The sequence below is a fragment of the Astatotilapia calliptera genome, chromosome 3 (genome assembly GCF_900246225.1).
Source record: "Astatotilapia calliptera chromosome 3, fAstCal1.2, whole genome shotgun sequence".
Classification (NCBI taxonomy): domain Eukaryota; kingdom Metazoa; phylum Chordata; class Actinopteri; order Cichliformes; family Cichlidae; genus Astatotilapia; species Astatotilapia calliptera.
Genome location: NC_039304.1, coordinates 27,483,364 through 27,497,360, shown reverse-complemented (window position 1 = coordinate 27,497,360; position 13,997 = coordinate 27,483,364). Strand labels below are relative to the sequence as shown.

General features: G+C 40.4%; 1 protein-coding gene across 1 annotated transcript; it reads left to right on the top strand.

Moving 5' to 3' along the window:
• The first annotated feature begins 1,797 nt into the window (after positions 1-1,797).
• Positions 1,798-11,008, top strand: vbp1 (von Hippel-Lindau binding protein 1). The gene is made up of 6 exons (XM_026162633.1): positions 1,798-1,938; positions 5,066-5,190; positions 6,305-6,371; positions 8,442-8,540; positions 8,688-8,826; positions 10,179-11,008. Exons 1-6 carry the CDS (start codon positions 1,858-1,860, stop codon positions 10,253-10,255), a joined length of 588 nt encoding a protein of 195 aa, XP_026018418.1. The 5' UTR covers positions 1,798-1,857; the 3' UTR covers positions 10,256-11,008.
• Positions 11,009-13,997: the final 2,989 nt, after the last annotated feature.

Below are 13,997 nucleotides of genomic sequence, written 5' to 3'. Positions count from 1 at the left end.
AATGTAACGAAGTGATTTTGAAGTTTAAAGTTTGTTTTAAATTATGGATGTGGAAAAGTCAGACAGCTAGAGAGAGGAGGATAAAGTGTGAGAGGGCATGGGCTGATTAGATGTTAACAGTGTGATTGGATGTCCCCATGTTTGAGGCCAGATGCCCTCTCCGAAGGTGTGACACCCAGTGAGAAAGTAGGAAGTTGGAGGAAGCTCTTGGTGAAAGTGAATCTGGCTGCTGTCGACTCCTCCGTGGACATGAAAGACCCAGCTGTGATGGAGTCCATCATGAATTCGGTAACTTATGTTAAGAAATCTTAGTAAAGTGTCTTTACTGTTTTTTAAGGAAAAAACCTTCCAGATGTTTTTAAGACAGTCTTAGATGATTAATATTCCCAGAAAAAAATGCTTTATTTGCATTTTTCTGTGTCTCTTTCATGTCAAATTTCATTTAAAATGTAACTATAACAGTCTATAATTTGTGGTGTAATCAGTAAATTCTCTTTTCTGTTGTGCAGATCAAAAATGAGTTGGGAAGTACGGCTGACGACCTAAAAATGAGCTGGTGGAAACGTCCAGAAAAGAAAGATATCAAAAAACAAGAGGCGTGTACTCCATAGTTCACACTGTTTGTTTCAATAGCTGGATAAAGGCGGCTTACGGCCTGTAAAACTGATGTGATTCATTTAATCTTTACTTTTCACATGATATCTGTGTGACTGCTTGCTTTCTGTTGTGGTTCATAATCTCTCTTGTTTGATGACTTATTTCTCTGATGATTTTCCAAAGAAGACGAGCTCTGTTGGTGCCTTCAGAGAAATATTACAGTCAAATATGAAATTTAACATTTGCTTTGAATTGAGGTCAAGTGAAGTGATTTTCAAGGTAAGGAAGTTATATTTCCCTGTGGTTTGCATCATGAAAAACAATATGGAAATATATCTTCCTTGACCTTCCTTGCCCATAATGAATTGTTCTTTGTCTCTCACAAAGTTAAATTCAAACCAATTTATCTGAGATGTTTTGAAGTGATTGATAAATTTCATCCGTGTGTTTTACCAGGACGCATTTCACATCAAACCTGCATATTAACTGAAGCTTCAAATATTTTTGTCTATGTTAGTGAAAAAAGCATTTCTTTTTAATTCTTGGTTTTATTGCATAATGAATTTACATTGCATGATCGCTTGAGTTAACCTACTCTTCCCTTTTCCGTGGTTTTATTTCATGAGTGTTCTGAGATGTGCATTACTGCGCAAAAGTCTTTGGCCATCCCTTCTTTTTTATATTTTGTGTGAGAAATGGAAGATAGAATCATTTAATTAAAACGTGCAAAACTCTATATATAGATGTATTTTTGCTTGAATAATTCATACCAGTGTTATGTGGCTTATCAAATAAAAAAATCAAAAGCATTCCACTGGAAATGGTCTGGTTGAAGGGCTGGATTGAAAATAAATGAAAAAGCAGCCAATTTCCAGAGAATAACTCAGAAAGCCTTGAAAACTGTTGCTCAAGAGCACTTTAAAAATTAGAAGAAAGTCTGTTTCCTTGGAAGTAATATATAGAGAAATGAGGGATGACTACACTTTTTTCACAGTACTGTAATTATGTTTTGTTTAGTTGGTTGAATTTATATGTGTCTTGAATGCTGTAGCCATGTTACTAACACTATTATAAATCATCAATAATGTATCATTATTATGTGTGAGAATAAAAGGTTCTTGATTCAAAAATACTCGGTGAGCCTTTTGTGTTACTCCAGTTGCAGCCTGCGACCACTAGAAGCAACAGTCTTGTTTCCCCGCTTAAGACGGTTGTACGCATGCTCGTACGTCAGGAAGGAAGGAGTATCCTCTCTCCAAGATGGCAGCGATCATAGACAACAGCAATGCCGTAGGGGCGACAAAGAGAAAGCACCTCGGTATCCCAGAAGCGGTTTTTGTGGTGGGTAAACCCGGACATTTCTCGCTGTGTCGCTGGTTTGACTTGTTATTACTCCGCTGAAGACACACTTGTAGCTGTAGCTTCCGGTGTGCGGGTGCAGCATGCTGGCTAACAGCTAAGCTAACAGATAATCCTGCTGTGTGTGCAGGCTGGGCGGCAGCTCGTTTCCATCTATGGACATCACTGCATTATTGTCACTATGCCTCGTTTCCTCTTTAGGCTTTAGGTCAGTTCATCCAGCCACACATCAGTCTAACTGGAGGCTGCTTTGGTGACATTAGCCTCATCCGTGCATAATCAGACAGTAAGATAAGCACATTTAGATTTAAGGTGTATAGTGAATACGTCCGAACATGTATGAGCTACTGCTCTCAGGTGTCCTGTCTCCTGACAGTTGCAAATACAGCAGAAAGTTAAGCGTCACGTGATCTGCAGGTTATTTTTCTCCTTTAGGATGGGCATTATATCACAGGGCCCACTGCCGTGTCTTCAACGTGTTTGTTTCATGAGGTCAGCAGTTCAAAGCTCCACCGAAACTAGAAAATATTGATCTTCATTTACTTAGAAGCACCTTAGGTGATTCGTTTTCAGTAATTCATCACTTATTTCACTGCTAATCTTCACTCATGTATGTCCTTTGGCCTTTGCTGAGCAAATACATACAATTAAAACTAGAGTTGGTCTGTCGCTTACAGGTTGAGTCACACATATACCTACATGCATGTGCATGTCAGAGCACAGTGCAGATTAATGTAGTCTCCATCGCCACCTGTCAGCCACCACGTCCAGCTTTGCTTCCTGGATGTGTAATCTCTCTGTTTCTGCTCCCTCTATCCCTCACTCACCTGTAAGGAGCACATGTACATTTCTAATCAAAAGCTGAACATCAGATTCACAGATATTATAAATGTGATTTTAAAATGTGTTTGTTTCAGATTTTTATGGTAGAAACAGTTTGAGCTGTTGCAAGTCCCAACAGATCTTTGACAATAAAAGCCTCGTCAAGAAATGAAGTGTTTCTGACCAGTAAGAGTCTAAGAGGCCTTTAATTTGAAAGATATGGTACTATGAGATCTTTAAGATACATGGGCCCCGATTATTAAACATCTTGACAGTGTAATAAAGTAATTTCTAAAGTTATAATGTTGTTCTTTCTGTAGAGTTGCCTTTTATTTGTCCTCATTGACGTCCAAATCACCAGCTATTCCATAACGTACAATGTTTTTTGTTACAGAAGAGTTGACGTCATAAGTTTCTTAACATTAACTTACTGAAAACGTGGCACGAAGATGCCGTTCGAAAAATTTATTCTGAAATGATTCTGCAATTTGTAGACTGTTGAGCCTCTGCCTGTATTTAACCCTGAGGAAATCTGCCTCTCCAAAATGCTTCTTTTATACCCAATCTTGTGACTGACGTGTTGCCAGTAAACCTAATTAGTTGGAAAACTTTCTTTCTAGTAGAGCAGGGCGATATGGCCAAAAATATTTATCACGATATATATTTGAAAATTTGCGATAACGATATAACCGACGATATAATTGATGCGAGACAAAATACAACTCCACAACATTACTAGTGCAAAAAGACAACCTTCCATTTATTTTCACATAAACAAGAAGCTGGTTTTTATGTACATTAAAGCTTTATAAAAATGTAACAATGCAAATGCAAATTCCTTGCTGAAAGTTTAACCAAAAGGCATTTCCAGTAGAAATGGGCTGACATATCCTGAGCATAACCATGTATAATATCCACTGAAGTTAAAAAGAGGTGCTTTGCAACATTAAACTGCAGTGTGCAGTACGCATTTTTCGGACCATAAGGTGCACAGGATTATAAGGCACATTAAGCGAAACAAAGCAGTCAGATAAATCAAACTTTATTAAACTCATTCTTCTTGCTTCCTCCACTTCTGTACCATTGATTCATTAATGTTGAATTCTCTGGCAGCTGCTCTATTCCCATGTTGTTGCAGTATATTAATGACTAACCTCGTATTGTGGATGGATTATCTCAGTTGTTCTCCTGACTGAAGTTTGGTCCGTTTACAGCATCCTGCCATGCGATTGCATTTGTCTCTAACCATGAAGAACCTTCACGTTAACTTTTATAAGTGGAAAAGTGTTAGTGTTCGTCCTCCAGCTTCACTGTTTATGTTATGCTAACATAGCTGTGTCGCTAGCGATCACGTAGCACATCATTATATACCAGCTAGCCCAACTTCAGTAACCCTACAAACATCACTGCTGTTTAGTTTCCTGTCTTCATTTATGTTGGAAGTGATAGCAGAGCTGTACGTTTGATTTTTTTCAGAAATCTCTCAGTCAGGACATGCAAGATCATGCTTAGGTAACTAGCGAAACTAGCGAGCTAACTTCCGCTAGCTTCCTGCTAACTTCTAACTCCGTTAAATGTAATAACTTTTGTTTTCATGGATGCCTGGAATTTAAACTTTATAGTTACACCTGGTAAAGCAGCAATGCTGATCGTTTTATTAAAGATGAAAGAATTTAGAGAGTTTTTAACTCTCAGTGATGCTGCAGTGTTGTTTGACCTGAAGCATACGGAGTTTAGGACCCAGATTACTCCCAGATTTAAGAGCATCTTAGTCCGACAAATATGACAATAACGACGGCCGCTTGCATGTTCTGCAAAAAAATGTGCTTTGTTGTGTATCTGACGGACAAACACCAAACCAGTTCCACATCACGGAAGTTGCACCATTTTTACAAACCAATTCTGGTTCATCTGTTTCACTCAACAATCGGCCATGTGCGTATGAAAACAAAGGCACTGCGCATGTGCGTTTTACTCATATTCTATCGCGATATTTCATTTTCCTATCGTTGCCTAACATTATACCGGTATTACCGTGAACGGTATAATATGGCCCAGCCCTACTTTCTAGTACCACTATTGTTGCCCTCATCCCAACTGTTTTGGAATTGAGGTAGTACATAATCTCTCCAGCGTGTGCTGGTGCCCAAATCACCTCGCTAATGAGGCATCCCAATCTGATGCCTAAACCAGCTCAACTATTTGCTTTCTGGTTTATTGTTATAGTTTAGTTCATTGTTAGTTAATCTTGCTTAATGCTTTCTTTCTCTCTTGCCTGGATTTTCAGGAGGATGTCGACTCTTTTATGAAGCAACCCGGCAATGAGACGGCGGACGCGGTGCTGAGGAGGCTGGACGAACAGTACCAGAAATATAAATACATGGAGCTCAACCTGTCTCAGAAGAAACTCAGGTGACACCAGTGAAGGAACACTTAACCTTGTTGTTATTGGCTTATACAGAGTTTGACAGAGGTCATTAGAGTTTGGTGCTAATATGGGACATCATCAGCTGGTGGACATAATTTCTGAGTGATAATCAAAGATTTGGACAGATATCCGGTCGTTAAGTAATGACGTGACGAATCCTACTTCCGGGCCTAAAGTAGTCTGCGTGTCTTGTCTGGCTTTTGTGTTGTTAACATGTTTAATGTTTTGTGTTTTCTTCTATTTGATCTCAAAAAGCTCCTAAAACAGTCAGTGATCACTGTTGACCTCCCTCGGCTTTTATTACCGCTAATCATTTATTTAAGCTCAGTTTTTAAAACCTTAGGATGTAACTACAGCCCAGCCCATGCAGCAGTATATGAATGACTAACCTCGTATTGTGGATGGATTATCTCAGTTGTTGTCCTGGCTGAAGTTTGGTCCTTTTACAGCATCCTGCCATGCGATTACATTTTTTCCTGACCACCGAGAACACTCACGTTAACTTTTATCGAGTGGAAAAAAAGTTAGCTTGTTTATATTATGCTAACATAGCTGTGTCGCTAGCGGTCACGTAGCACATCATTATATACCAGCTAGCCCAACTTCAGTAACCCTACAAACGTCACTGCTGTTTAGTTTTCTGTCTTCATTTATGTTGGAAGTGATAGCAGAGCTGTACGTTTTAATTTGTTTCCAAAACCCTGCAGTCAGGACATGCTATATTGTATTTAGATAGAAGCTAGCGAGCTAACTCCCTGCTAACTTCTAACTCCGTTAAATGTCATAAATTCCGTTTTCATGGATGCCTGGATATTAAACTCAATTGTTACACCTGGTAGAGCAGAACGCTGATCATTTTATTAAAGATGAAAGACTTTAGACAGTTTTTCAACTCTCAGTAATGCCATAGTGATTGTTTGATATATGGACCTGCAGCGGAGTTTAGGCCCAGACACGGCTAGTGACGTCAGACTTAACGACGGATTAAAGACATGTAGTGAGCTATTTAAAGGAGAGCATCAGCAGAATTTAGAAGAATAAGGACACACTCCACGCATGCTTCATAATAACATCCAAATCACATCTCTTTGCTCGCAGGTTGAAAAACCAGATCCCTCAAATCAGACAAACGCTAGAAATCCTACGACACATGCAGAAGAAGAAGGTGCGTACGGTTGTTGTGAACAACTTTAAAATGTTACCATTGTGTGACACCAGTGTAATTATGTGTTGAGCCTGTTGTAATTTGACTTGATGTTAAGTGAATCAAACAAATAATGGTTTGAATTCATTTATAGGGATGCCTGTCAGGTCAAAGGTTATTTCTGTAGCACATTTTAAACAACCTCAGTTGACCAAAGTGCTGTACAATTTATATAAAATGTACACTGTATACAACAGTCGCAAAATCAACAATAAGTATACACAGAAAAAATCTAAAACAAGTAAATTAGACTGCGTTTGCATGATTAAAGACGGAGTACTCTGCTCAACTAGACTCAAAAGCAAGTGAGAACAAATGGGTTTTTAAAAATGATGGGCAGCTAAAAGTTCTGTATCCACTGAGACTCTTAAAGCAACTGGATACTGAAATCGACTGGAAGCCGGTTTAAGGCGGCTAGTACAGGTGTAATGTGATCGATCAAAGTGAGCTGCTGCATTTTGTACAGCTTGTTTGATCAGAGCTAACATATAAGAGTTACAACAGTCTAGACGAGAGGTAATAGAAATGTCAAATATCACACCAAGGTTCCTTACAGGTTAGAGGTTAAGAGACCAATGGCACTGTCATACCCATCTTACAGGTTGGACTGTCCAATTAAAATAATTTCTGTTTCGCTTTTGTTCAGATTAATGAAGTTTCTCCAACCATGATTGTATAGCTGAGACAGTTCACCAGTGCCTGAATAGAAGCGTAGCTGCTGGTTTGTATAGGCGATGACCTACATAGCTGTAGGTTATCTGCAAAGCAATGAATAGAGATGTGGAAATGAAAGAAGATAGTGGGCCCCAGCACAGAACCCTGAGGTACCCGACAACTAAGTGTGGACACAGAGGAAACTCCCGTGTTGCAGATGTGACTGTATCCATTTAAGGGCTGTACGTTTAATACCAACACACAATTCAAGCCGTGACAGAAGAAATGCCATCATCTACAGAGACGCATCATATCGTCCATGATAACAACAGCATAGATTTTTATGCAATACAAAAATATTATCCTAGGATATCGTTGCTATAGCAACGCAATGCTTTTAAGTCCCCTAGTGAAAACGAGAATTGAGTGTCAGCATATATAAATTTTAAAAAGATCTACTTCAACAATAGAATAAAATAGAATAGCCCTTTATTGTATGTGTACAACGAAACTGTGGAAACCTCAAACAAAGCACAATACTGTGCAGAGTACGCAAGAAAACTGTCGCTGCTGAAGGTGGAAACCACAAACATGTTTCATCACTTCATGCAAAATCATACTATTGAGTACAGACATGTTACAAAGAAGGAGATACTATATATAAACAAATGGCTCAACCAAGTGTTGCTAACTGCTCTCCATATGAAAAAGGCAGAGGAAGCAGTGGCTGGAAATGACTGATGTTGTAACTTTGTGGAAAAGCAGAGCTTTAAGCAGCTGGTGAAAACGCTTGATCCAAGTCAAAAAGTCCCATGTAGAAAGTATTTTTAGCTTTACTGTGTGACAATGTTGTGCAGCTGCTGGAAATATTACACGGCTAAGTTACTTTAATTATTGTTAAACTAAAGATTGAAGCAATCATACTGCACTTTACATCCTTACATCACACATCAGCTCTACTGTTTACAAATGATCCAACGTGGTATTGATTATGTAAATTTCAAAGCCAAAATCTTAGCTGTTTAAAACATGACTTCATCAGTTCAAAAATTATGTAATTCAGTGTATAAAAATGTATCTTGTTAAAAAAATAATACTGTTTTTTTTTTTAAAGGACCAATCTGCACATATTTTATTACACTTGGTTAAATAATGAGCCAATAACTTAATATTTTATCACATTATCAATCAGGCCACTTAACACAGAAATAACTAAATCTTTTAGTGTTTGTCTGACTAAACCACAGAGACTTCTTCATTTAACTGTGAGATTGTCGAGTTCAAAGCGGTGGTGATGCTTGAAGGTCGGCCAAAGTTAAAGTGTGTGGCAGAGAAATTGATAGTGAAGCACCTTTAACCAGGTTTGCTTTCCTTCAGGAAACCACAGAGCCAATGGAGACACACTTCCTGTTGGCTGACAATGTTTACTGCAAGGCGTCAGTGCCACCCACTGACAAAGTCTGCCTATGGTTAGGGGTAAGTATTCTCAGTGAGCATTTTATTTCAAGGATAAAGCCAAAAAGTAATGAATCAAAAAGGGCTGTCTTGTGGACCTTATTCATAGAAGAGTTAATTAGATGAAGCTTAGCGTTTTCTTCCCACCCTGACGTTTTCTCCTCACAGGCAAACGTCATGTTAGAGTACGACATCGATGAAGCTCAGGCTCTGCTAGAGAAGAACCTCTCCACGGCGTCTCGCAACCTGGAGACGCTCGAGGAGGATCTGGACTTCCTGCGAGACCAGTTCACCACCACTGAAGTCAGTATCCTTCCGCAGCGTAGCCCGCCCAGACGGAGGTTACACCACTGATGGCACTGACAAAGCTCTCTGAAGCAAATATGGTTCACTTTTCAGTGAAAAACAGCGACATCTAGTGGCCAAACTACTGGTTTTCCATTTGTGTGAGTGGAGGGCATGACCTCACACTGTACTGCTGGTGTTGTTTCAGTGCAGCTTATTACACACAGGATTTCAGTTGTTATTTGGAAATGACTTAATGAGTATAAATGATTCACTGTTTAGAAGAAAAAGCATCGATTCTTGAGGTGCATTCACCATAAAGTGAAAGTAAGTTGCCTCTGTCAGCTTTCACTTAAAAAATAATGTCCAGACTTAAGACGGAGTGTAACAAACAAATCAACCCAGAGGTTTATTTGTTTGTTACACCAGAGCTGCAAAGATAATTTAATATACAGCTTAGGCTGCTCAGGCATGAGTCACTGCTCTCCGGTGTTTTTTAGACCAGACGATTCATTGAGTAACTTGTTTGAGTGATAAGCCAATGATTTAAAAAAAGAAAATAAATATTGGTTGATAAGAAACACAGCATGAAGTGGACCATGATAGATGATAAACTGCAGTTTTGCCCATTAAAAACTGAAAATAACCTTCAAGATGATCCTTTAAGGGAGTAAACCCATATGAATCGCTCCCTGGAAGTCCCTGCTGGTCACCAGCATCACTTCACTGGGTTCACTGATTTCTCTATCAAACTTTAATGAGAGGATAATGAGAGCTGGGTCTCTGGTTATGACCTTCAGTACACTTGAAGGAAGATCATCAGCTCATGACTGGAAGCTCCAGCTGTGTGAGTCAGACCAAAAAATGTATCCGGTTATTCGAGGTCTAACAGAAGTGTACAACACGACTGTTTACTGCTACTTGTAGTGATGGAAAACCCTGTTTGGTGCTGGGCCAGTCCCAGAGTCACAGCCTCTGAGACACAATCATAGTGAGTCTGTGCGTCTGGACGTTCCTGATGTTGCACTGTAAAGTGCACGGCCGACAGACGTTTAGATCTGCATCTCTGCAGACTTCGCTAAAGGCAATCAGCCACAGTTCATAGAGTGGAAGTTAAATGCCGTTATAGAGGACGCCTGCGATAAATATTACAAAATAATATTGTTCAAAATGAGCAACCAACCAAGCGGTAATAATTACATGAAGTCGAATGAGGGCAAGATGTACCTCTCATCTCCTCAGTTTACAGTCGACCTGACACAGCAGGTAAGGGTGACAATGTTTTGTAATGTTGGTTAACTATTTCACGACTCCAGATCAAAACATCAATCCAGACGAGCCCTCTGTTGCTCCTTAACTCGCTGCTCCCTCCAGATATGGCGCGAGTCTACAACTGGGACGTGAAGAGAAGGAGCAAAGAAAACCTCCTCAAATCAGCAGACAAGTCTTAATATCGACGGGACGGCGTCCACACCACCTTCTGCTGAATATCTCTCCTTAGTCAGTACTAAAAAGAAAAAAACTTTAAAAAAAACAAACCCCGTCCCCCAGACTCACGTGTATGTTCACCCCGGAGCTCGGCGCGTAGAGGGCGTGTTGGAAATCTTTCCTCGAGCTGCGGCTTTGAGTTGATTTCTGTGCCCTCTATGCAGCCAGCCTCCAACTTCCACCAGTACTGTTTTCTGTTGATTTGTTACTTTTTAAAGTATTTTTTCAAGTAAAAACTAACAAAAGCAACGAGGCAATTTTTGTATTCTTTTTAAAGATTTGAGTATGTTCCTGTCATTTTATTTGATTGTTTTTGGCAGATTGTGAGCGAGGGCTCTCTCACGTCATTTTCTCTTTGCATTTTCCCTCCTTACTGACCGGACTCTCCTGTTTTTTAGTTATTCTTTTTTGTTCCTCCTTCAGCAACATCTACATGCAGGACTTTAAGTTTCTAAAACCACGCTGTGAGTAGAATAAAGCTCTAAGAAAACCATCGTCTCCACAGGAGACGAACAACACAATAAAGTTAGTTTGGACTGTAGTCCTGCTTCACACCCACCACTGCTCCTCCTCCGTCCTTTGACCTTCCACACTCACCCATCTCCTCCTCCTCCTTTTTACCACTGTTCTGTCTGTATTTATTTGTCTCTCACTGTATTCATTAAACGATGAATGAAGTAAAAGGAGAACACTTGGGCAAAGAGATGAGACCTTGACCTGGTGCTGTGTGTATTTTTTCAGCAGAGAAAGAAAGTGTGTAAATAAGTGCAGTGAAACATGTACGGAGGCCAGCAGGAAGTGATGCAGGGAAACAAATGAGTGTCTGCGTTTATTATAGTGAGCTGCTTCTGTTAAAAGAAGCTTCAGGTAGACAATAGCTGCTCAAATAGTAGAGATCTTTTTAAATGGGGCTCATGTTGAATATGCGATAAACCTATAAGAAAGAACTCGAACAAAAACTAGTTGAAAATTGAGTTTTATGGATTTTTAGTGTGTGTAAACTTCCTGCATTGATATACCAGCATAAGTAGCCCCTCCCCCAAAATAATGTAGCATCTGCGCTGAAGCACAAGATTTAATGGAAAGGAAACAGAGCTGATAACATGCAGTCTGCTTACAACAAAAATATTTCACGTCACTGTTGGAATAAATAAGCTCTCACATACAGTGGGGCAAAATAGTATTTAGTCAGCCACCGATTGTGCAAGTTCCCCCACTTAAAATGATGACAGAGGTCAGTAATTTGCACCAGAGGTACACTTCAACTGTGAGAGACAGAATGTGAAAAAAAATCCATGAATTCACATGGTAGGATTTATAAAGAATTTATTCGTAAATCAGGGTGGAAAATAAGTATTTGGTCACCTCAAACATGGAAAATCTCTGGCTCTCACAGACCTGTAACGTCTTCTGTAAGACGCTTTTCTGTCCTGCACTCATTACCTGTATGAATGGCACCTGTTTGAACTCATCATCTGTATAAAAGACACCTGTCCACAGCCTCAAACAGTCAGACTCCAAACTCCGCCATGGCCAAGACCAAAGAGCTTTCGAAGGACACCAGGAAAAGTATGGTAGACCTGCACCAGACTGGGAAGAGTGAATCTACAATAGGCAAGCAGCTTGGTGTGAAAAAATCAACTGTGGGAGCAATCATCAGAAAATGGAAGACATACAAGACCACTGATAATCTCTCACGATCCGGGGCTCCACGCAAGATCTCATCCCGTGGGGTCAAAATGATCATGAGAACGGTGAGCAAAGATCCCAGAACCACACGGGGGGACCTGGTGAATGACCTGCAGAGAGCTGGGACCAAAGTAACAAAGGTCACCATCAGTAACACACTACAACGGCAGGGAATCAAATCCCGCAGTGCCAGACGTGTTTCGCTGCTGAAGCCAGTGCATGTCCAGGCCCGTCTGAAGTTTGCCAGAGAGCACATGGATGATACAGCAGAGGATTGGGAGAATGTCATGTGGTCAGATGAAACCAAAGTAGAACTTTTTGGTATAAACTCAACTCGTCGTGTTTGGAGGACGAAGAATACTGAGTTGCATCCCAAGAACACTATACCTACTGTGAAGCATGGGGGTGGAAACATCATGCTATGGGGCTGTTTTTCTGCCAAGGGGACAGGACGACTGATCCGTGTTAAGGACAGAATGAATGGGGCCATGTATCGTGAGATTTTGAGCCAAAACCTCCTTCCATCAGTGAGAACTTTGAAGATGAAACGAGGCTGGGTCTTCCAACATGACAATGATCCAAAACACACCGCCCGGGCAACAAAGGAGTGGCTCCGTAAGAAGCATTTGAAAGTCCTGGAGTGGCCTAGCCAGTCTCCAGACCTCAACCCCATAGAAAATCTGTGGCGGGAGTTGAAAGTCCGTGTTGCTCGGCGACAGCCCCAAAACATCACTGCTCTCGAGAAGATCTGCATGGAGGAATGGGCCAAAATACCAGCTACTGTGTGTGCAAACCTGGTAAAGACCTATAGTAAACGTTTGACCTCTGTTATTGCCAACAAAGGTTATGTTACAAAGTATTGAGTTGTATTTGTGTTATTGACCAAATACTTATTTTCCACCCTGATTTATGAATAAATTCTTTACAAATCCTACCATGTGGATTCATGGATTTGTTTTTCACATTCTGTCTCTCACAGTTGAAGTGTACCTCTGGTGCAAATTACTGACCTCTGTCATCATTTTAGGTGGGGGAACTTGCACAATCGGTGGCTGACTAAATACTTTTTTGCCCCACTGTAAATTGTTTACACTTCTCGAAGTACAGGACTGAGAGCAGTAGATGGTGGACGAATCCACAATGAGATACATGAGGTTGTTTTCTGTCTGTAGATAAACCAGTAGCTTACACTGCTGTATACCAGTGCATAGTCTTTCAGTCTCATCCACAAGACAAGGCAGGTAAGGCTTTCCAAGTTCCAAAATTATTTACCTCAGATGAATGAAAACAGATGACACGTTACATGGTGTAATCACAAATAGTCTATTAAAGTATTTAACAACTAAGAACTCTTCGCTCCCTCTATAGGCGTTGAGAGGTAGGTGCTGCTAAATTAAATACACTTTATAAATGCAGATGTCTCAGCAGGTTGCTGGTCTGGAGCATTATTCCTGACAATGAAACGCGTCAATAATCTTTAAAAAAAGCAAATGTTGCTGCCTATCAGTCTGGTAAAGCTTTTAAGGCCAATTCCAAACTGTTTGAAGTTCATCATTCTGCAGTGAGAAAGGTTATTCACAAATGCAAAACATTAAAGAGTTGCCACAATCATTCAGGAGTGGACATCCGTGCAGTTTCACCTCAAAGTTAGACCGTGCAATGCTCAGAGAAACTGCAGAAAACACCAGCCCTACATTTCAGTCTCTAAATTTCATGACGGCACAATTAGAAAAAGACTGACAGAGAATGGCCTGTTTGGAAGGGTCTTCTCTCTGAAAAGAAGCAGCACACCTGCTAGTGGACAGATGAGCCCAAGGTGGAGATGTCTGGCTCTAAAGCACAGCTACATGTGAGTCAACCGTGAACTTTTGTGTACAAAGTGTTCGAGAGTCAAATGTGAGGCCATCCGTCTAACTGAGTGATGCAACACGGCAATGATCCCGAGCACAGCAGCAAACAGATGAATGCCTGCAAACCTCAATGGACTGAAGCAGCAGTGCAAAGAAGAGTGGGTTA

Bases quoted from the DNA above. Each gene is read 5' to 3' on its own strand.
- vbp1 (XM_026162633.1), top strand. From the start codon at position 1,858: ATGGCAGCGATCATAGACAACAGCAATGCCGTAGGGGCGACAAAGAGA. The intron at 1,939-5,065 runs GTGGGTAAACCC...CTGGATTTTCAG, and splicing joins TCCCAGAAGCGGTTTTTGTG to GAGGATGTCGACTCTTTTAT. The intron at 5,191-6,304 runs GTGACACCAGTG...CTTTGCTCGCAG, and splicing joins CTGTCTCAGAAGAAACTCAG to GTTGAAAAACCAGATCCCTC.